Raw genomic sequence first — 23,995 nt, forward strand, 5'->3', positions numbered from 1 at the left:
GTAATAGGTGGGTATGGATAGGGGAGGTCAAAGAATTTCTAATTGAATGTGAAAAATGTATAGATCTTGGGTGAAAATTGATAACTAGACCCATAAATGATTAACAGCAGTCCTGTAGTTGGAGTGTTCTGGTTAGAAAATTTGAGACAATGCCTAACCCACCATTGTTTACTAGCTTTTCATAAGCTGCATAACTGATAGCGAAGAACATGGGAAAGTGTGTCAGAACGTCTCCTCCCCGGGTGACTTAAAGGTTGAGTTCAAATCCGTACAAGAGATAAAATGATTATCATCTAAATCCTGTAATAACTGAATAGGATATGAGAGTCCGGGGCGAACATTTAGTATTTATCTTCGAAGTCATGCATAGAAAATCTTAATACATAAAGCTAAATCATTTGGGAGGAAAAAAAATTATAAGAAATTCTGAGATTCTAACAAACAATAAGACATGACCATTCAATGCGTCTAATGATTTCTACAGAACTGCAGCATTTATAGTCTGTGGTCATGCAAAGAATTGTGGACCCTGTTCAAAGTCTGATATAATATATATTGTAAAGTGCTGCGTAAACTGTAAATTCTGTATAATACTAATTATAGAAAGGGAAATTTAAAAAATGTATCAAATAGATATTTTGGACAGCGAGAGAAGTTCTGCAACACCACCACAAAAATAAAAACACTTTTTATTGGTTAAATGGGGGGAAGACTGGAGCCCCAGGCAGTTTTTTATTGCGGTCGATCTCCCTGTTGCATATTTTCTTTTACTTCCTGTCTGGTAAACCAAGGTTACCGTGACAAGAAGTGAGCAAAAATCTTTCCAACGGAGCCCCAGATATTAGTTAAAAAAACAAAAAGTAGATGTGAGGTCTTGGATTTGATCCCATTATTCCACCTGTCAAGAGGTATTGGCTATGCATGATGGCTTAACCACGACACCGATTTCAACCGGTGTGAACCAGGGCTTAATTTTTCATTATACAAAAACAATTGAAATACAAATGACCAAAGTATTTACTTTATTTGATCAGAATGTTGAAACAATTTCATCAAACCACCTCGATACACACATGGAGTACAACAAAAATAAATATATATAAAAATAAAAAATAAAAAACCACACACTCCATTCAATTAATATCCAATTAGGCAGATCCTTGAACTACATAACTGTTGTGCCCAATCTGCAGGCAGAATATGTGGCAATCCTAACGTTGGTCATACATGTATCGATTTTAATAGATTCCTCCATCCAAGCTACACAGCACAGATGGGAAAAAAAAAAATCTCCTGTTGCAACCATTTTACTCTTAACAGCTGTCAAAATACCTGAGCGGTGGCTGCATCTGACTAGAAGCAGGTGTCCTATCATATAATGTCCCCCATCGGATAGTGTCCGCTGTGTACTGCGCATGCGCAGTACACAGCACACACAGATTACGAAAATACCCCAAGATGAACGGCGCCTGCACCGTGAGTCGAGGTTCTAGCCCCACCATCCAAGTGGACACAGAGTTGGAATATAAAATAGCCGAGCGCAGCGAGGCCGAGCCCGAAGCGCGGCAAGCGAAGCGAGCCCGCAAGGGGCCCTCTAATTTTCCCAACCCTATGTCCGCTTGGATGGTGGGGCTACCAACTCCACTCACGGCGCAGGCGCCGTTCATTTTCGGAGATTTTCCGAAGTTTCTTCTGCTCAGTACGGGCAGACACTATATGATGGCAGGACACTATCTGCCAAAACACCGGCACTGTTTGGCTGACAATTTATTTTCGTCTCCTTTGATTTTGCAATGGAGTGATATCTGATGGGAGGCAAAAAACAGGACCACCCACAGTGCGAATTTTCCTGAAAAATCCACCAAATTTCGCACAATGTATGGCCGAGTTTAAGAATCCAGGCTCCACAGATACCTTTTATATATGAGCAAACACGCAAACATGGAGTGCACAGCAAGCAGTTATATTCTTTGGTTTGAATGCACAATAAAAATCTGATTGGGCGTCAGATCCACATTATCTTCAGATACAGCAATCCCAGTTTTGGGCCTCCAAAAAAAAAAAAAAAAAAAAAAAACCTTGGTCACACACTTATTATTTTTAACCAGATGAAGAGGAAAGGGCAGATTTTTATTTTTTTTTCCATCTGGTATCACTCTTAACAGCAGACTGACCTGAAGCCTCACCTAACAAATAGATCTTGACAGTAATTGGTTCTGATTGATCGGTAGAGTGGAGAGTGGGCAGCGATGCATTGGTGAAACGGGATCTTGTTGGGGAGGGGGCACAGATCAGGACACATACAGGCACCTGTTCTACGGGCCTGCCAGAAAACATCGCAAATCCTCCTGCTACCAGATCTACGGGAAACTGGATGGTGCTGGATCACGATGCCAGGTCTCAGGCCAGCGGACGCTGGGATCCTGGCTCTGCACCCTGGTTGTACACCTGCTCCCTTAATGAGCCTCATGTATCAAACTGTCAGATATGAATTGTCTTTATTTAAATACAGCTTTGCTACCACCAGTTAACTTTAAAAATGAAACTACACCCTCCTATTCTTTACAGCAGGGGTCTCAAACTGAGGGCCCTCCAACTGTTGCCAAACTACAAGTCCCATGAGGCATTGCAAGGCTGATAGCTACAAGCATGACTTCTACAGGCAGAGGTATGATGGGACTTGTAGTTTGGAAACAGCTGGAGGGCTGCCAGTTTGAGACCCCTGCTTTACAGTCAAGAAAGATGCCATCTTAGCCGCTATTGATCTACAGTTGCCATGGTGCTGCACATGTGATCAGTTATGACACCAGCCACTTGATGGCTTGATAGTTAGTTTAAGACCCCAAGCAACTGTGACAGTTATCATTCACAGCATGACTTGGATGTAAGGCCCTGTTAATATCTGGCATTTCTAAATCACAATGCAATAGTGCTAAAATGCACCATGTGCATTTGGGTGCAATTCATTTTTAATGGCACCATAATGCTGTGCGGTTTTGCTGTGTTTGTTGCAGCCAATGCAGAAAAACAGCATCAGGTGAAGCTTATGGCCCAAAAGAAGCACCTGCTACTTTCTGGATGACAATGCGGCCTGCCCCAATTGCCGCACAATTCTTAATGGCACCTCAATCGTGGGCCACCGCAAAAGTTGAAAGCAGCACCACACGTGTTTGGGTGCTATTCAATTTGAATGGCACCCAAACACACGTGGTGCATTTTGCCATGATCACAGTGCGTTTCTGCCCACCATTGCCAGATGTGAACAGGGCCTTAATGTTTTGGGAAACAATGTGTTTAGTTCTGCTTTAGGTCTCATTTACACTAAAGCCTCATATACACGATTGGATTGCTGGCCAACAAAACCGTGGACTTTAGACCAAAGGGCATTGGCCCAAACTTGTCTTGCATACACACGGCACACAATTGTTGGCCAACAAATATGAACGTAGTGACGTACTATGTTGTTTTTCAGCTCTTTAGCACCACCCTTTGGGCTTCTTCTGCTAATTTCGTGTTGGTAGACGTTTGGCAAGTGTTGATTTGCGCTTTTCATTTCATACTTTTCAGTTTGTTCAACCAGACATTGAGGAATGTGAGGAGATAATGTGTTATTTATTATTGGCCTTTGACATTTTTTTTGTTTGAATAATGATTTGATATGTTTTCTATATTTTTTGATGCATAGAATGCACTTTTTGGTTAAGTTCTATTGGCAGATAGCAAGTATAATTTTATTTGGCTTTCTTTTTTTAATGCACAATAAAAAATAAAAAAAATTGTGGAGAATACTTGGCTATGTGTTTTACTTCAAATGACAGTTTGGGAGTAGGCAGTTACATTTAAAAAGATGCAATGTAAAATTGACAAGGGATGCCAACATAGTTGTATCGTTGAAAACTACAGGATAATGGTGTTGTGGTAAAAAAAAAAAAGCATAATATTACTCTTGATATTACTAGGGAAAAAAAAGCCTTTGAAAATTTGTTTGCAATAACTCCATCAGTATCACCAGTAAAGCAGCATCATTATTATCCCATTAAAGAAGAAGAAAATGTGCGCTGCATTTCAAGATTTTATAATTTGCCACGTGACGAATGTTAATTTTCTATCACGTACACAAGTTTACAAGACTGACCACTTCTGGCTCATCCTTGCTTCCGAGCATGCGCACTTGTACTTTCAGAAAAACCGACAACATATTTGTTCATGGAAAATTTGAAAACCTGCTATCCAACATCTGTCTGCAGAAAATCCGACAACAATTATCAGATGGAGCATACACACGGTCGGATTATCCCGCCAACAGCCTGTCATCGAACATTTCCTGTCAGAAAGTCTGATCGTGTGTACGAGGCTTTACAGTTTTACTGCTCTCCAACTGCTCCCTCTTTGGGAAGGCAATGGCTGGGGGTGTACACATGCTGTGGCAGGAATTATACACTCTGTTGTGCTCATTGACTCATTTAATGGAATAGGGACTAGCATTTATTGGGTTAAAACAGACAGTGAGGAAGCAATACAACACCTTCCTCATCGACTGTCAAATGCTTTCTGAAGAGTGTTCCGAATGCAGATCACTCTTCAGAAAGCAAATCAAGTGTAAACAAGGCCTTTAGGCCCCTTTCACACGGAGGATCCATTCAGGTCCACCTGTCAGTTTTTCAGGCAGTCCTGAACGGATGCTCCATAGAGGTCTATGGAGCGTCGGTTGTCAGCAGTGACAAGTCCGCTGACATCCGACCCGCTCTGATCCGAAAAAGTGTAAGGGAGGAAAAATCAATTTTTCCATCAGTCATCGGATCGGCACTGCGGTCCGTCGTCACCCGATCTCTCATAGGGGAGAGCGGCGCTGTGACAGGTTCGTCCCTGCGCAGTGTGCAGAGACAGATCTGTCATCTTCCTGCTCAGCGGAGATCGCTCCGGCGATCCCCGCTGAGCAAGCGGATATCCACTGGGCAGATCAGCAATGATCTGCCCCGTGTGAAAGGACCCTAAATTGGAATTAAAACGTAAAATAAATAGAGAAAAGAAAAAAAAAACAGACTGGTACATTTTTGTGACAGAAGATACGCTATTGGTCCCATCTATCATAAACCCTTCTCCCTGCCTGTCAGAGTTTGTTACACCGAGCTGTGAAGGTGTAGCACATATACACCACAGCTCTGCGCCGTAACAATGCAGCTTCTGTGTGGAAAGTCATAGGAGCCTAACCAGTGAAGAAGGTGAACCTGGAAGACCAGAAGAAGATGGAAGGTGAAATCGCCAACACTGCAGTGTTGGAGGGGAATCACAGGTGCCGGGTAAGTCTACCATAATGTGGGCATATGCAGTGCATTCTAGTACATTATGGCATAAAGCTCCTGGATGCCAGTTTTGCCAGGATTAATTACACTTCAAATGTGCAGATTTGAACTGCCATTGATACAAATAATTCTGAGGAATTAAAAGGAATAAAAGCACTGTGTATGACCATCAGGGTCCTTATGAATGGACTTTCTGGCTTCAAGTAGGTTTTGCATTTCCATACGAATCTATAGGAATGTAAACCCTCTTGGAGCAGGTCAACTGCAGCTCAATAGCACCAGTCAGTGAATTGTGAATGATCCCAGAAGCATCTTAAAACAGGCCCTCAAGCTGGCCCTGAAGAATGGGCAAAATTTGGGCTCTAGGTGGCCCTGTTGCCCACCTCCCATCCAACATCCTTTGATCTAAAAATCAGCATCCAGAGGCAGTCACTATTCTGGTATTCTGCCAAGCAGCAGGAGATGTTTGTCCATCTGCACGGTTTAGCCTGGATAGTGGGAAAAAAAAAAAAAAAAAAAACCAAGGGATTCCTCTTGTTTAGCATGTGGTGATCTGTGTATTTTCCACTTTATCTCTTCACTCTATAGATAATTTATTAGTCACACATCATCTTCGATAAGTCAGCAGGTTCATAGACTTTGCATGGTGAGGAATAGTAAAGAACAACCATTTTAAGGGTGCGGCATATTGCAGATCGCTTTTCAGAGGGGCAGCAATGGCTGCCTGGAAAGTAAACAAACCCTTAGAGCAGTCAGAGAAGTTGCTGGCTCGGATCGTATTCACCCGTTACAATACGGAAGTGTGAAAATAACAAACACTGAAAATAAACATCAGCATGTCAACCAAACGCATAGCAACTAATCAGGTGCTAGCTTCCAATTTCTAACCTGTGCTAGGAAAAAAAAATATGAAAGAAAGCTATTCATTATACAATCTGATTGTATAATCTCTTTTAGATCTACCATCAACTACGCAATACAAAAGCCTGCCTGACTGAACACTAAATATATGGATAGCTTTGTCCTTGTATTACAGTTTTGGAAGCTCTAAAGAGGATTGTACAATTTGTATTTTGTGGAATTGTGTATGGGCAACTTTAGATTGATCACCAGCTCATAGTGCGAGGGAGCAACTAATCAATCAATTCAATGTCTATCCAACTAGGTAGGCCTTTGCACCAAATCTGTGGTAAATCATGTTACAATCTGACTGTAAAATTGCCTATTAATCCACCAACAACTATAATGTACAAGGGTCTGATTGATTGCATACAAACTGACTAGATAGTTAAAGAGGATCTCCAGTCATTTGTCAAAAACGTAACCGTTTCAGCCCCGGAAGGATTTACCCCCTTCCTGACCTGAGCACTTTTAGGGATTCAGCACTGCGTCATTTTATCTGACAATTGCGCAGTCGTGCGACGTTGCACCCAAACAAAAATTGATGTCCTTTTTTCTCACAAATAGAGCTTTCTTTTGGTGGTATTCAATCACCTCTGCGTTTTTTATTTTTTGCACTATAAACAAAAAAAAGAGTAAATTTTTTGTTTATAGCGCAAAAAATAAAAGCAATATTTTTTACTTTTTGCTATAATATCCCCCAAAAATATATAAAAAAATGTTCCCCTTAGTTTAGGCCGATATGTATTCTACATATTTTTGGTCAAAGAAATAAATAAAAAAAATCACAATAAGCGTACATTGATTGGTTTCCGTAAGTTATAGCACCTACAAAATAGGGGATAGTTTTATGGCATTTTTATTATAAATTTTTTTTTTTTTTAACTAGTAATGGCGGCGATCTGCGATTTTTATCAGGGCTGTCACACTATGGCGACACAGAGGACAATTTTGACACATTTTTGGGACACATTGTCATTTTTACAGCTATCAGTGCTATACAAATGCATCAATTACTGTAAAAATGTCATTGGCAGGGAAAGGGTTAACACTAGGGGGCGATCAAGGGGTTGTGTTCCCTAGTGTGTGTTCTAACTGAAGGGGGGATGGGACTGTGTAGGCGAAGAGATAGATCGCTGATCATACTCTGTATGAACAGACAGACAGACACTTCTCCCCTCAGAGAACCGGAAACTGTGTGTTTACACACACAGATCCCGGTTCTCCGTGTGCCCTGAGCTATCGGTGAAGTTTTGAAAACCGCACCAAAAATTAAGCTTCCCATTAAAAATCAAGGCAAAAATCATGATAAATATGCACCGCAATTTTGCTTTTTTGTGCATCCCGTCCATTTTTTCACAGGAACGCACAGCAAATGCATGTGAACCAGCAAAATCACGTTAAAAATGCATGTGCATTGTGCAAGAGCAGTGTGAAAGTACCCCAAAGATGTTTGCATAATCAGAGTGTAATGAGCATGGCCAGCTGTTCCAATATCTCTTAGCACAGGTCTCTTCCAGATAATTCTGGGTGAAAACAATGCACTCTTTGAATGGCTGAAACATCGCCTTACAGTTGCTTAGTAGGGTGGGACAACCTACAAATCTGGACGGTATATGTAAGACAATAATAGCACCATGGTATGACAAGCATGTAAAATGTCAGGTGACATCAAAGGAAAAGTTAAAAGTAGTTGTGAATCCTTCATTCAGTAAACAGGCCATTGCCACTCAATGGGGCTCTATGTAGGATGCAATGTGCCAGAACACTGGGAAATGTATGTATAATAACTAAAAGTTAAGACTATCATTATCAGGAATATATACGAAGGGAAATTTGCAAAAAATCTAATTTTCATTTTTGGCTGGAGTGTTACTTTAAAAATACCCCTTCTCCTCTTTATTGCCCCCTCTCCTTTTCTCTGACAGCACCAACTTACCCCACAGGCACAGTGTGGCCCTCATGCCAACCAACAGTGGTTTTACAGCCCCCCAATCACTGACCTAAAACGCAACATAGAGCCAGTGGGGGTTGTACATATCCTTCTCTGCGCTGCTGAATACAAAGCTTGTTGAGGTGGCACCACTTGCCGAACTCACCCATTCAAGTCAATAGGATCACGCAAGAACCGAGAGTCAAATGCTTGGCTTGTCGTCTTGGCGCGTTTTTCCAATTCAAAGTTGCCGTTCAGGAAAGAAAAAGAAAGCAGTCAGGAAGCGGCAGGATTGCCTCCTGATTGCATGGAAGGCCTAGCATAACCATCCTCCAAAAAACACTTTTCCAAAAGTATGCCGTAATGTGGCCCTAGCCGTAATCAGTCCATCCCAACCAGGGTTCCTTCTGAGGTTGCTAGGGGTTTCTTGAGCAATGGAGAACCCATTTCCCACTTACACTGACCACCAAGGCAAGAGTATTGGTAAAGATCAAGTTGGCTGCCCTCACTGCAATTAGGTCACATTGACATTCACCCTACAAAGATCAGTTCTCCTAGATAACATTAGATATTATTGCTCAAGCTCTGAAAATGTAACCATTGTAAGTATGTATGTTCCATACCTATGGAATCCAATACTACTCTGATCATCACTAGCTTTCAGGACCCTTGTCGAGCGGCTGCCCTTGCACTTACTGACACTGAAGGTCACCTGCTCAGCACAGCGAGTTTCAGCTTCCACAGGTATCCTGTAGGTATGTGCCATACATAGGTATGTGCCATACATACTTACAGTACATTGGTCCAAGCTAGACCAAAATTGCCATAACAAAACTTCAGTTTTCAAGCTGGCCATACACTAGTAGAATTTCAGATCATTTGTTTTTCTTGTAGTTAATGAGGTCAAACAGATGATAGTTTTTCGACCATTGTGACAAGCTGGCCCAAATGAACTTTTTAGTGCACCAACAGGCTGCGTTTGTTGTATTAACTGTTGGTAGCCTCAGTTACCTAAAATATACAGTTCTGTGTTCTGGCACTGTGATAAGAACTTCCTGTCCCACTCCCAGAACAAAATAGAGTTGGACTAAGCACTGCTCAGCCATTCACGGAAGCTTTGTATTCCATAAATGAATACAAAGCTTGCTCCGATTGGCTGAGGCAGAGAGGCAGGCAGATGGTGTCACCATCTCTGCCTCAGCCAATCAGAGGAAGCTTTATATTCATAGAATACAAAGCTTCCCATGAATGAACAACTCAATTTTGATTCGGGAGCAGGATGAAAGGCTGGTGGAACACAGCATTGTATACTGTATTTAGTTGAGGCCACATACAGTTCATACTGCGCCTCCAGCCCCTTCAACTTTAAGTGAAGTAAATAGTTTGTTTGGACCAGCTTGCTCCAAACAAACTATTTAAAAGGGTTACTAAACCCAGGACCCTGCATTCACTATATTTTGTCTCTCACACTATGCAGAACAGGGGAATGCAATAGTTTTAGTAAATATAAACTGCTAAATGCCTTTTCTCGTCAGCAGTTACAGCAGTCTTGTGATTTTTATTAGTGTCTGGTTAAAGCTTGTAGGAGGAGTTTTAATTCTCCCTTGATTGTCCTATGAGGCTGCAGGACCCCTGACCCTCGGTCTGGACAATGCTGATTGGCCCTGTGCTGATCACATGCACTCTCCCAAGAAAAAAAAAAAGCAATACACACCAAACTGAGCATGTGCAGAGGGCCTTCAAGGCTCTATCTGGCCTTCTATCAAGAGGTGGTTTGGGGACTGTGGAAGGGGAGGATCAGAGAAGGCAGGATCAAACAGCCTTTTTACACAATGCGGAGGATTAACCCCTTAGGTTGCACATTGAGCATGCTTTACTACATATACAGACCAATTTTGTTGTTGGGGGTTTAAATAAATGAAACCGGGGAATCAACTTTAAAAAATGTGTTTTTAGGCACTCCTTTTTAAATGTTTCAGGCAAAAAAAAATAGCTGCTCAGATTGCCTGTATACAAACCTCAGGTTGAATAAACAGATTTTACGTATTATAATAACGAAAAAATAACAACCACAAGCCTTCCTTTCCATGAGCACTAAAGCACATGACCACATACAGCCAAAAGTATGGTTTCCTCGCCTCTGTAACCAGCTTTGTCAGCCCTCCCCAGGAACCTGACATTGTCAGGAAGACAAGGTCACATTATACATAGTGCGTGTCATAAGCGTCACTAGTAGGTGCAGCCAAGACACATACACTGGTGTGCGAGCCTGGACTGTAGGGTCCTCTAAGAAGCCAAAATATATGAGGAACCATTCACCCCACACCACCTATAAAAATGCAAGAAATCACATGCCCATTGACATTGGTTTCTTAATGTGCTCTGTTGCATTTTACTGTGTATTGGACATTTTTTTTTTTTCTGTACAGGTTACATCAAGGGTCAAAATTTGAACTTTTTTTATTATTATTATTATGATAGGAGCATTGTGTTTATGTGCATTGCATAAAAATGCAGACATGCCGCATTTTTATGCAGCTCCCCTGTAGGGTATTAACGGGGCACATAGAAAACAACGGTTTTTGATGTTTCACTGCAAATCAAAACAGCTTAACAGATTAGTGTAAATGAGCCTTTACACACTTTCACATATAAAACCAGCGTTAAAGTAGATCCAAACCCCAAATTAAGGACAGTTGCCCTAACAGTAACAGTTGCTCTGTGCATTGTGTATCAATCATACTGTATTTATTGGCGTATAACGCGCACCTTTTCACCATGAAAATCAGTTGCAAATAGCGTGTGCGTGTTATACACCAATACTTCAATTTTAGCTGCCTCGAAGGGGACAGGGAGGGGGGCGGAATGAGCGCCATCAGATTAAATACTGTGAGAATCTCCTGTTTACTTGGCGGCCTCTGTAATAGGATGTCCCGTCTCCTGGGCCGCCATTGGACCACTGTTCTATCTATCATAGGAGATTCTCGCTGTATGTAATCTGTTTGCGCTCATCCCGCCCCCTCCCTGTCCCCTCTAGGCTGCAGATGGGCATTGATCAGGCTGCACTGATAGCAATGGCGAGGCTGCTGCATTGATCTGGACTGATGAGGCTGCATCGATGGCACTTGAGGCTGCAGATGGGCATTGATCAGGCCACATTGATGGCAAAGGTAAGGCTGCAGATGGGCACTGACCCTTATTTTGCTTCAAAGATCCTTATTTAAAAAATAAAAATAAAAAAATTCCTGAAACTTCCTTTTTAAAATACATGTGCGTGTTATACTCCAATAAATACGGTAATTGCCGTTTGATTTAAATTCTTTGTTGCATCTTTATAGCCATTTCCTATCTACAGGAAGCAATGGCTGCATGGCACTTCTCAGGCCAGGGTTCCTGATGGTGACAACAGTGGACCACGGTTTCATAAAACGGACACTTGATGTCTCTACTGCAAGTCTATTTAACAACATATGAGAGTAACTGGGAGACATCGACATAGTGCTGTCACCCTATAACAGGAAGTATTTGAATAAGAGTCACCAGGTATTATTTTATTACAAAGTTGCAGATTAAAAATAACATTAACATGGTAAAGCTATTAGGATTGGGATACATAACTATACCTCAAAGCGGAGTTCCAGCTTAAAAAAAAAAAAATTTAAAAGTCAGCAGCTACAAATACTGCAACTGCTGACTTTTAAAATAAGGACACTTACCTGTCCAGTGTGCCCACAATGTCCTCACCCGAAGCCGACCCATCCCTCAGCTCCGGGTGGAGGCGCCGGCATTGCTAGGGATTCAGGAAGTGAAGCCTTGCACGACTGCGCATTCTGAGTGGTCCCTCCTGCTTTCTTTGACCTGTATGTCTCCCAGAAGACAGCGGGGGGATGGAGGAGGGGCCAGATATGGCGTAGATCGTTGCGGATCCTGCAGCGATCTTTTGCCGGAAGTGAGAACAAATATTATTAGACAAGTATCTACACCCTCCCTCTCCCCTGAAAGGCTTGACACACTTTAGGCATATATAAAAAGACACAAATAAAATGTGTTCCTAATCATTAATACAGCATTGAGGGTGGGTTCATAACTCAATCACACAGGAAGACGGTCCGCATTCCCGTGCGATTCAGTGAATCATTTGAATGGGCTGGAAATTGCACAAAAAATACTACATGCACTATTTTTCTAAAATGCCACTGCACCAATCATGTGGTACTGCGATATCATGTGATCTGGTGCAGGCAAACGTACTCCGTTTGTGATCTACATTTGGGGTCCTGTTAACAATATACTGGCACCCGCAGCAGAGGCAGTGCATTTTGAACACATTATGGGAAATGTGCATGGTACAGGACTTGCATAGCATTCTGGTAAGAACTGGCCCTCAATGTATTTTTTAATTATAACTGTGTAAGTAGCTAAATCAGCACCTTCAGTCTCTGTACAGCAAACCTGGAATGGGAGACGAAGTAGTACAAGGAACCAACCATTTCATGTGCTGACAAGAACCATGCTGAAGGGAGGAGAGAGCAGAGAGGTGGACAGAGTGGTGAGCTCATCAATTTGCGGATTATTCTTTCACTGTCCAGTCACAGGCTAGGGAGGGTCCTGTTCGAAGTGGTCTCAGAGGAAATGGATTAAATATTGTTGGCCATTAGACATCTAGTGACAAGAAGTACTGCGTGGGAAGTCTCTGGACTGAAAATGTATATTGCAACACACATGGGCTATTTATTTTTGTCTTGCTATTTTTGGCTGAAGTTCTCCAGTAAGCTGAATCTGCTTGCTCGGCAGGGGGGGGGGGGAGACTCTCCACTGGTCACCGCTGAGCAGGCGGATGACAGGTCCATGGAGAGGGGTGAACATGAAGGCAGGATCAGCAACATACAAGTTCATGTAGAATTTCCAGTACCTCATTGGCTTGCCTTCCCATCTACCCTCCTGTCCTTCAGGCTAGGATGGGCAGATAGAGAGGAAAACAAAACCACTCCATAGGTGTCAAGGGACCAGTCACCCCAGTCTGGCAGGTCTCAAACCAAAATTCATGCTAAAGCTAGGTAGGTCATCTACTACAAACCTGATGGACGTCTTTAGAGTAAAAACCCAAACTCCCCCTTTTTTCTACTCCATTTTTCTAGGGTTGGGCCAGTCCTTGCCCCACAGCTTCTGTGATCTGCAGGCCACGCAATGACCCAATCCACAACTCTAGCAAGTGCAAAAAAAGTAGGAGTTCAGAAGTCGGGTTTGAGATGAGTTTGGAGGACGTCCAAGCTCACCTCTACTCCACAGTAGAATAGCCTACCATCAGAATTCTAGATGATTCAACACGAAGTGCACACTATGAGCATATTGACATATGCTTTGGCGCATTTACAAAAAAAAAAAAAACGAACACAGGCTAGGTTCACACTCCTGCGTGTGGTTGCGAATATCACAGTGATCGCAGGACCCACAACTGCCTGCAGTGAAAATGTACTGCTCTGCGAAAAACACGCATCCTCAGGCATTTAAAATGACAGTGTATGTGTGGGACCCACAGGAAAACGTATGGTCAAAAAGACCATGCGATTTCTCTGCAGCTGCATTTTTGAAAAGGTGCAGGTACCTTTCTTCTAGCGAAAACGTAGGCACGGCAGCCCATTCATTTACCTGTGCAAACCCGGCCCACAAAAATGCATAGGTGTGAACCTAGCGTAAAATCCTGAATGTTCATCATTAAAAGGTTTATATTCCCTACTACCGTTTCCAATTTATTTCTGGTGTATGCAGTAGCATTGTAACCCATCTAAAAATCTGATAATTTTTCCACTGCCCCATTGTGTCTTTTTGGCCTATAGTATAGCTATATCAGATTCTCAACCTTTTCAACACAGAGGAACCCTTGAAATAACTTTTGGGTCTCAAGGAACTCATAAAACATTAGTGTGATGATTATTGAGAAGAATGCTCCATACACTTGTGGTTATTAGGAAGAATTACCCCCTTACCGATGGCTAAAAAGATCAATAGTGTCAGTGGGTACTTATCTGAGAGGCAGAAATTGCTCAAGGAACACTTTGTAACCTCTGGAGGAACCCTAGTTGAGAAACCCTGATCTATATGGCCAACATAAAAGGTTCAATATAGTATGTTTGCAATGCATTAGTGGGGCAGAAAAGCATCCAAGACTCATGTTCTTCAGGTAGCACTGCGCCCATGATTCATCTACTTAGTAATGAAAAATTAGACTACTTTGGCCCACACATCACATTCGCAGTTTGACCAGCCATGCCATAACTTTCGGACGGCTTACGGCCATCATTTTACATGGTGTACACAAGTCTGGGTCAATCTACACCAGTGATGGTGAACCTTGGCACCCCAGATGTTTTGGAACTACATTTCCCATGATGCTCATGCACTCTGCAGGGTAGTGGAGCATCATGGGAAATGTAGTTCCAAAACATCTGGGGTGCCAAGGTTCGCCATCACTGATCTACACCATTGGATGCTTCTTCTGGAGGACGCCTCTCAGGACCTTTAATCAGACTATGTGTGAATGAGGCAGAAGTGGTAGACAAGCAACTACTGTACAAAGGAACACCAAAGACAGCCCTTACAGGAAGGAGTAAGAATGACAATGGCATCTGATTGGCAATACATAGAGTAGACAGCTAGAAAGAAGGAAGGAAGGAGGGGCCGTTTTGGAAAACATCACTGGCATGCCTCTGTGACACAGAATCAATTAGGCTCTTGCAACATGGTTTTTTATTCAGAGAGGCGAATAAAGCGATCGGGGTTCTTATTGTATCACCTAGACCCCTGGTGCCCAACATGTAGCCCTTTGGCCCAGGTGGGTAGAGATTTTTGGCACTTATTCGAACAGGTAAAAATATTCTTTACACTGTCTTGTAGTAGTTAATTGTTATTGTTGTTTGCCCCTCTGATCTTTTATAGGGAAACTTACCAAGGGAAATATTGAATGTGGCACCAGTAATTTAAAGCAGGCTTGTGTGTTCACTCTGACCCAGTCTCTGACAACTCCTATAGCGATCCACAGTATATCCGCAGTCTCTGGGTATCTCTTGTAGCATTTCTGCCACTCATGCTGCTTTCTGTAGCATTAAATGCACTGGATATAATGTGTGGCCTTTTAGTAATGTCGGGAAGGGTCAGACTTTAGGCCACTATAACAAGCAAGATGACCATCGTTGAGTAATACTGAGGTAATATTGACCAGATAAGCTGGACAAATTCCAGTGGCCAGCCAGCCAACACCCCTGGCACCCATCTTTTCAGGGGGGTTTTCAAGTGGTCATCAGTAGAGCGGGCTCTTACAAAAAAACTGCTGGCCCCTGGATTGGACAAGCTGGCTCCTGAAATCCAAATTACTTTTTGTCCACTCCCGAGATAATTCATGGCAATGCCTCTCCACTTTCCCACCAAATTCTTTTGTGCTGCTTTACTGCACATGTCCAGGAAGAGATGGCAACCCTCATTTCATTGCAGACATCATCACATGCTAGTACTTCACTACTTCACAACGTACTTCTACTAGTACGTTCAAATAGAAAAGCAAAGATGGAAGATGTTGTGCATCATAACTAGATTTACCAGATTTTAGGGAATCTAACTGGCATATACAGGTAATGCCTCAACTCTGTGAAAGGTTTCCTATACTTAGTAAATATAATAAATGTATATTTCACAGATCTCCACGCAGTACGTGTAAGGTCACAGTTTGTTGGGTTTCCTGAACAGCAGCTCAGTTGTACAAGCATTCGCAACCGTCGTCATATAATAATGACTCATAAGGTTGTCTCTTGTGTGCAGCATTTGGTTGGATTTTAACAAACACACTTTTCAGCCTCGCTGAAGCCTTGGGCTGCAGCTACATTGGAGTTTTTATATTGTGCAATTCATGTTTTTTTACCTTTAATCTGTGGGAGTTCTCGATTATTGAAATGCTATGGAAGTGTGTGACCTTGGAAAGACAATAGTGGACCTTCAACCATTAGAACTGATTTTATAACTCCTAGTTCTTCCCTCCTCTATATTCCACAATTGAATCTTTCCTAAAATTTTAGAAAGGTTCATGCGGCACATCTGTGCACACAGAGGTTTCATGTACATGCACACAGACACTGCAGGTATTAATGTCCCAGATACCAGGGGTGCGTTTACATGCCTTGGAATACCCCATTTATGGGTAGATGTGTGGCAGGTCTCCTCTGGGCCCCAAAGACCTGACAAAGGCCTTCAGCACATCTGTGCAGGAATGAAAAATTTAAACATAGTGGCACAGGAGAGGAGTGGTGGAACAAAAACATTGCGGGACTGAAGTTCATCTTTATCTAAGTGAGGCTTGTTCTGGTCATACATAGCAAGGCTTTATTCAGAGTTAGAAGAGTTAACAAATTTACAAACTGAATGAAAAAGGTAGACCCTCACTCTAAGTAGCTAGTGGCACATTTAGCTTATTTGAGATTGAATCTGAAATGTTTTTTTTAATAATATATTTATATTACACACACACACTGTATATCTTAAGGCGCTTTAGGCCTGGTTCACACCTATATTCCAGGTGCATTTAGCGTTTTTCATTACATGTTTTTGATCCATTGCAGTCTATGCAATCAAAAACCCAACCTACTGAAGGGGGGTTGTCACTGGCCTTTTCCATAAAATGCACAAATGTGAACGCGACCCATATTAAACCATGTTAAATGGACTGTAGTGCGTTGCAAAGATGAAAACGCACAAAAAAATGCATAGGTGCGAACCAGGCTTTAACACAAATTAGCTTTTGATGCCTTCCCATGATGCAGCATGAGACTTTTCAAAACGCATACCCCAAAAAGCACATCCAAAACTGATCAGTATAAAAAGAGCCTTAATTGTGTATAGTTTAATAAAGGCTACTCTTGGGTTCCCCATTGACATTAGGCTGTTGTCATATATGCACATACGCTCCAACCACTCTTAGTGTAGCTAATCTTCCCATCGCTGCAGAGTGCTTAATAAACTTGCAGGGTCGGCTCTCCTGACCTAGCAAGTCTATGTCAATTCAGAGGTAGTGTGACACGTGTAAGCAGCACTGGCAGTCACTACCACTGGCGCTGCTTATGTAAGGTAGCCTTTTGCTGCTGCTCCTATGCAACAAGACCAGCTCACAGCACAAGAGCATGAATAGTTGAAAAAAAGTCCACTGCACCAATCCATAAAGTTCTGTACACATGGGTATTAAAGGAATCAGAGAAATGCAGAGGCTGCCATTGTGGACCTTCTTCTGAAAATGGCAATTGTCTGACTGTCTCTGGCTTCTATTCTTTCAGAGAAATAATCCTCAAAATCCTGCAAGTCAGAGCTTGGCTCAGCATGATAGTCAAGAAACCAACTCTTTTGAAAAGGAGAGGCCAACCAACAATGGCAACCTTCATACCCCCAAAGTTGCACTCAGCCAAAGGGCCCAATGGCACATCCATGCTTAGCAAAGTGTCTTTCAGGAATGTTACCCAGAGCACCTAGGCATCTCAACACCACAGGCCTCTATTCAACATCACCCAACAAGCCTCCCAAAAAGGAGGAGACTGTACACCAACGGAACACACAGCCCAAACCATGGACAAGTAGTACATATTCTATGTATACCCAGACAAACTGCACTCAGTCAATGCCACATCTGTGCCTTCATATTGAGTCAAGTCTGACAGAAGCCCATTCGATGGATTCGAAAGACTATCACATAAAATCACACCCTTGCTTCCTCTGCTATCTACCTGTTCCCCGGATTGGACTCCAACTTCCTCTTTCTATATTTTGACTCCACCCAACTCCAAAAAGTGTACTCATAGCCATAAATCTGAAGATCCATACTATTTTCAACTCAGTCTACACCCTGCGACTTAACTGGTTCATCACTAATTATCTTCCAAAAAAAAAAACACACACAATTCTGCAAATCACAACTCTACATCCTGCCCGTTGACCTTCATTAGTAAGTCAGTGAGGTCAGCATAAAATGGAGGGCTCATACTGATGTGTTGGGAATTATCTTGTGCTGTAGAAAGGCAGACAATTCATTTTAATTAGGCTGCCCACATTCTAACATGGATTATAATGCAGCATTTCTTGCGCCACAGCACAGAGACTGTTCATATCAGTGTGCTGTGGTGCCACTTAAAGAGCAAGGAAGGCATTAAATGTTGTGCTTTACAACAGCTGGCGGTAAAGTGTAACAAATGTGAATCTGGCCTGAAGGATCAACAATGAAGTGCAGGAAGGGGTTAGCTGGGGTTGTTTAAGTGCAGGAGAAGTTATCTGAGATCTATAAGAAAACTGCCTTTACACAGTTTAGCCACATGTACATGTGTTACATAGTAGGCGAGTTGAAAAAAGACACAAGTCCAACCGATGTGTGATTATAAGTTAGTATTACCTTGTATATCCCTGTATGGAGTTTTTTGAAACTATCAATGCCCCCCAGCTGAGACCACCGCCTGTGGAAGGGAATTCCACATCCTTGCCGCTCTTACAGTAAAGAACCCTCTATGTAGTTTAAGGTTAAACCTCTTTTCTTCTAATTTTAATGAGCGGCCACGTGTCTTGTTAAACTCCATTCTGTGAAAAAGTTTTATCCCTGTTGTGGGGTCACCAGTACGTTATTGGTAAATTGAAATCATATCCCCTCTCAAGCATCTCCTCTCCTTTCCTCATAACTAATATCCTCCAGACCCTTTATCAGCTTTGTTGTCCTTTGTACTCGCTCCATTTCCAGTACATCCTTCCTGAGGACTGGTGCCCAGAACTGGACAGCATACTCTAGGTACGGCCGGACCAGAGTCTTCTAGAGCGGGAGAATTATCGTTTTATCTCTGGAGTTAATCCCATTTTTAATGCATGCCAATATTCAGTTTGCGTTGCTTGCAGCAGCTTGGCATTGCATGCCATTCCTGAGCCTATCTACTAGGACCTCCAGATCCTTTTCCATCCTAGATTCCCCCAGGAGGTTCTCCCCCCAGTGTATAGATTGCATTCATATTCTTGCCACCCACATGCATTATTTTACATTAAATGTACCACATCTACGGGCCTTCCGTTATCTAGATGGTAACTCAAACTTGCTTTTAGAGTTTCTAATCAGACCCTGGCTATGAAAAAAATATATTTCCTTTAAAACGCAGGTAAATGCAAAATTTAAAATGACACCATTACAAAACACACCATCTTATGCATTTAGAAATGTAATAAAATACACATTTGTCCATGCCATTGTGAACTTTTCCAGGAAAGGAAAAAAATAAATAAATAAATAAATAAACACAAACAAAAAAAATAAAATAAATAAAAAGGGAGGATACAAACGTGATTCTCAAAAAACACACACTACGCATATAGGTCTTCATTTCACACCAGCTATCAGATCACTGAATTTCAACATGCTTAGCAGATGTAAAAATGCTTAAAAAAAAAATCCTGGTTGATAGGAAGCTTGAATTGTATGAAATTCTCAGCTTTTCCTGTAGACGTAAAGCCTAACCCCACCCCCTCCTGTCTCCCAAGCATCCTTATTGCTTAACATGATGAACAACCTCTCAGACCAATAGGAAGGCTCGGACGGTGGGAAGAGGCAAGGCCGGGCTTACGTTTTCAGTAGAAAAATTTGATTTACATACATGTATTTTCAGCTGTTATCTCTGGATCTACCGATCTGTTTACGCAAGGCATTAAATAATGGTAACCATCCAGTTTGATTTTGATTTTTTCCCCCTTCCCGTAGTCTGAATTAAGATATTAAAGCGAATGTGTACTAGGTGTGAAGCACAGTGACCCAAATATAATATATTAATAAATAAAATAATCCTTAGTAATTGTGTTATTGTTTATTACCAATTAATAATAATAAAGCAGTAAAAGGATTACTGAAATACCAAATAAAAAAAAAAAAATTATAATTATATATATATATATATATATATATATAATTTTAGAAACAGGTTCTTGATAATGTTCAAGACAAAATAAAAAATACAAATAACCAGTCATCCTTGGTCTGTCAGCATGATAAACCTCATAATAATAGAAAATAAATAAAATAAAGGGTAATAGTGTAACTTAAAGAAAATACACACACTAATATATATATATATATAATTAATTACCAACCATTCGTGGTCTGCCAGCGTATAGGCAGGCTAAACCTCATTAAAAAAAAAAAAAAAATTATATATATTATATATATATATATATATATATATATATATATATATATATATATATATATATATATATATGCGCAACAATAGCAGTGGGACAAAAAAAAAAGACAAAATAATACAAATAAAAAAGAATCTTTGGTCATGATAAATCTCATAAAAATATGTAATAACTATGGGGAAAAAAAAAAAACCCTGACAAGATCTGTACAGTTGCCATACACAGACAGCCAATTACCAGAGGTGTGATACTACTGAATTATCAACTGCGAGACATCCTCCCCATTTGTGAACCGGGGAAAAAAAAAATTATATATATATATATTTTCCCTAACGCCACTACTTATGCTGTCATTTCCTATTTCACGTGTAACCGCTCCATTAAATAGCTGTACAGGACAATCAGAATATTCAGGACTCAGGAGCCCCCTATGCTTTGACGCTTGACTGTTCCACATGCAGATTAGGCCTCACCGAAAATAAATCAAATAAAATAAAATACAAAATAAAGCTTGCAGCTACTTATGCAGAAGGGATTTTTTGAGACTAACCCCTAGTGCATATTTTTTTTTTTTTTCGTTTAAATTTTATTTAAAATAAAATAGCAGCAGACAGGCTCAAGCGTCCATTGTATCTCAGGATACTAATTGCCTCCACTGCAATCTCTTCTCTCCTGTCTTCCATCTTTCCTCCCCCCCCCCCTTTGCAGATCAGCTTGCAAAAAAGAAAAAAAAAAAGGGATGGAGCATTGGAGCCAGCTTCCCTCTCCTAACCCAATTCCGCAGTCTGTTAGGAAACCATGGGGCATGTGAGCTTTTCCTGCAATTAATACTAACTTAGAAGGGGGAGGGGCACATGACCACTTAAACCCCACCCCCCTCAACACCTGGCCTTTGCACTGAATATGCAAAAATAAACAAACCTTGCATTCAGCAAAAAATACAAATAAAAATGCATGGCTGCCCCCACATCACTGTCAGAGAATTAATCCCCCCCCCCCTTTTCTTTTCTTTTCTTATCCTAAATCAATAAAAGCACTAGCAGCATTTGCAAAAAAAAAAAAAATGCAAAGCTACCCACAGACAATAGGGGCTAATTAGGATCACTCTCCCCTGCAAGCTGTAGTCATCTAAGGCCACTCTTATTTTTTTTCCCTATTTAATTCCATAATTTAAACCCCCCCCCCCCTTTTTTTTTTGTGTGTGTGTGTTTCTACTATCCCATCCCCCTCTCTCCTCTTCCCCAGCAAGCAGAAAGAATGAAGCAAAATGGAAGGAAATCCCTTTTGCTTGCAACGTGCTCCCTGCTGCAGACTGCAGGCCTGTTACAGACAGGGCTGGCTTCATTCTTTTTTTTTTTTTTCCCCTCCCTCTTCGCTCTCTCTTGCAACCATCAAGGAATTTGATGCGGGAGGGCGCCTCTTGTTTGCACTTGGAATGTCTGGGGGGTGGGGGTGCAATCAGTGTGCACCCTAATAAAAATAGAAAAAGTCATAAAAGCAGAAATCTTGTACAAGCTGATCCAGCAGCACCCTTGGCTGTAGGGTCCCCCCTCCCCCCTTTGCCTTTGGTAGACCCAGGGCCAAAAAAAAATAAAAAAATCTGTGCAGTTTGCAATATCAAAGACAAGCACAAAGCTGACCCGATGTGACCACCAGCAGCAACCCGACCGTGCGATTTAAATTGCAACGAAATCCCCCCAGATGCCCCTTATTATTTATTTGATTGCTCCTACCTTGCTTTGGCCGTCCTGTCGTAACTCCATCCTGAACCAGCCCCCAAAGGATCTCCAAATCCAGCCGTCGGATAATTCCTATCCATTAATTTCTTTGTCGGATTTTTGTTTGATTATTATTATTTTTTTTTTCTTTCCTTTTTTTTTTTCGCCCTCCTGCTTTGAGAATTGCCTCTTTGCTTCCTTTCTCTGTTCTCCTCTCTGTGCGATCCACCAATCAAATAAAGAAGCGAGGAATCAAATAATGTGTTTGTTTCGGGGCGCCTCCCGTGCAGCCCCCGCAGGAGAACAGGCGAGCCCCCTGGAAGGCTCAGTGAGCAGCCCCTGTGTCTCTGGATGGCAGACGGGTTTTGTTTTTTTTCTCATGGTGCAGCCATTTTTGCAGTCTCTCTATGTGTCTATTTCAGCTTCCCAGCATACATTTCAGTGAACTGTACAAAGGGGGAGGGGAGGAAGGCAGGAGGGAGAGAGAGAGAGAAAGGCAGACAGAGAGGGTAAGCCTCCCCTCCTGCCACCACGCAGAGCCAGGGAGGAGGAGGAGGAAGAGGAGGAGGAAGGGGGCAGAGACAGGCTAAAATTACACTACATCTCAGCCACCACATACAACCTCACTGGGAGAAGACACTCTGAAAAGCAACCCACAGAGGTGCCATCTCTGCGAACACTGGCCACTCACCATCACCACTCATTCCTATAAACACAAAGTATGCAGCCTGTTCCATTCACTCAATACAGGACCATATGGAGCAAAGGCATGCAAGCTTCTGTTTATATTGATTGCAAGAGATAGACTTTTATTACATGCAAGCTGTCAAAATGTAGGTAATAAATGCAACATTTGCTCCATTCACTGAATGCAAGATAAGGAGCAAAGGTGCAGGCCTGCTACACTTATGTATTGCAAGCTATAGACATGTATATCAGGCCTGCTACACTTATGTATTGCAAGCTATAGACATGTATATCAGGCTTGCTACACTTATTTATTGCAAGCTATAGACATGTATTTCAGGCCTGCTACACTTTTTTATTGCAAGCTATAGACATGTATATCAGGCTTGCTACACTTATTTATTGCAAGCTATAGACATGTATTTCAGGCTTGCTACACTTTTTTATTGCAAGCTATAGACATGTATAGCAGGCTTGCTACACTTATTTATTGCAAGCTATAGACATGTATTTCAGGCTTGCTACACTTATTTATTGCAAGCTATAGACATGTATAGCAGGCTTGCTACACTTATTTATTGCAAGCTATAGACATGTATTTCAGGCTTGCTACACTTTTTTATTGCAAGCTATAGACATGTATAGCAGGCTTGCTACACTTATTTATTGCAAGCTATAGACATGTATTTCAGGCTTGCTACACTTTTTTATTGCAAGCTATAGACATGTATAGCAGGCTTGCTACACTTATTTATTGCAAGCTATAGACATGTATATCAGGCTTGCAAGCTATAGACTAGCCATGTGCCAGTGTTAATTTTGTAGACTAAAATGACTAAAACATTTTAGTCGACTAAATGAATACTATTTTAGTCGACAAAAACTAAGACAAGCTATGGACATGTATATCAGGCTTGCAGCTTTCATTGATTGCAAGCTACAGACTAGCCATGTGCCAGTGTTAATTTAGTTGACTAAAACATTTTAGTTGACAAAATGAATACTATTTTAGTTGACTAAAATACAACTAAAACTAAAACAATTGAGATGACTAAAATACGACTAAACCTAAAATGGCATTTTAGTCAAAAGACCAGAACCCTGGAATGGACCTAAAATTAATACAAACTTTAGAACCCTATTAAAGTCTATGGGACTCGAATTTTCGAAATCAAAAGTGCTAATTTTAAAGGCTAATATGCAAGATATACAACAGACAACACCAGCAATAAGGGGTATCTTCAGGTGTATATTGTGCT

The 23,995-nt window shown here is 41.5% G+C and overlaps 1 protein-coding gene across 1 annotated transcript in view; it reads right to left on the reverse strand.

The window, feature by feature from the left end:
- The window catches only part of PRR12 (proline rich 12), a 156,952-nt gene extending 134,376 nt beyond the window's left edge, over positions 1-22,576 (reverse strand). Inside the window, exon 1 of the mRNA XM_077457187.1 lies at positions 22,065-22,576. Within this exon, the coding sequence (XP_077313313.1) occupies positions 22,065-22,150 (86 nt within the window). The 5' untranslated portion in view covers positions 22,151-22,576. The remainder of the gene's footprint in view (positions 1-22,064) is intronic.
- Positions 22,577-23,995: the final 1,419 nt, after the last annotated feature.

Source organism: Lithobates pipiens, unplaced genomic scaffold (genome assembly GCF_037356315.1).
Source record: "Lithobates pipiens isolate NorthernLeopardFrog02 unplaced genomic scaffold, aLitPip1_a1.2 Scaffold_27, whole genome shotgun sequence".
In the NCBI taxonomy this organism is placed as follows: Eukaryota; Metazoa; Chordata; class Amphibia; order Anura; family Ranidae; genus Lithobates; species Lithobates pipiens.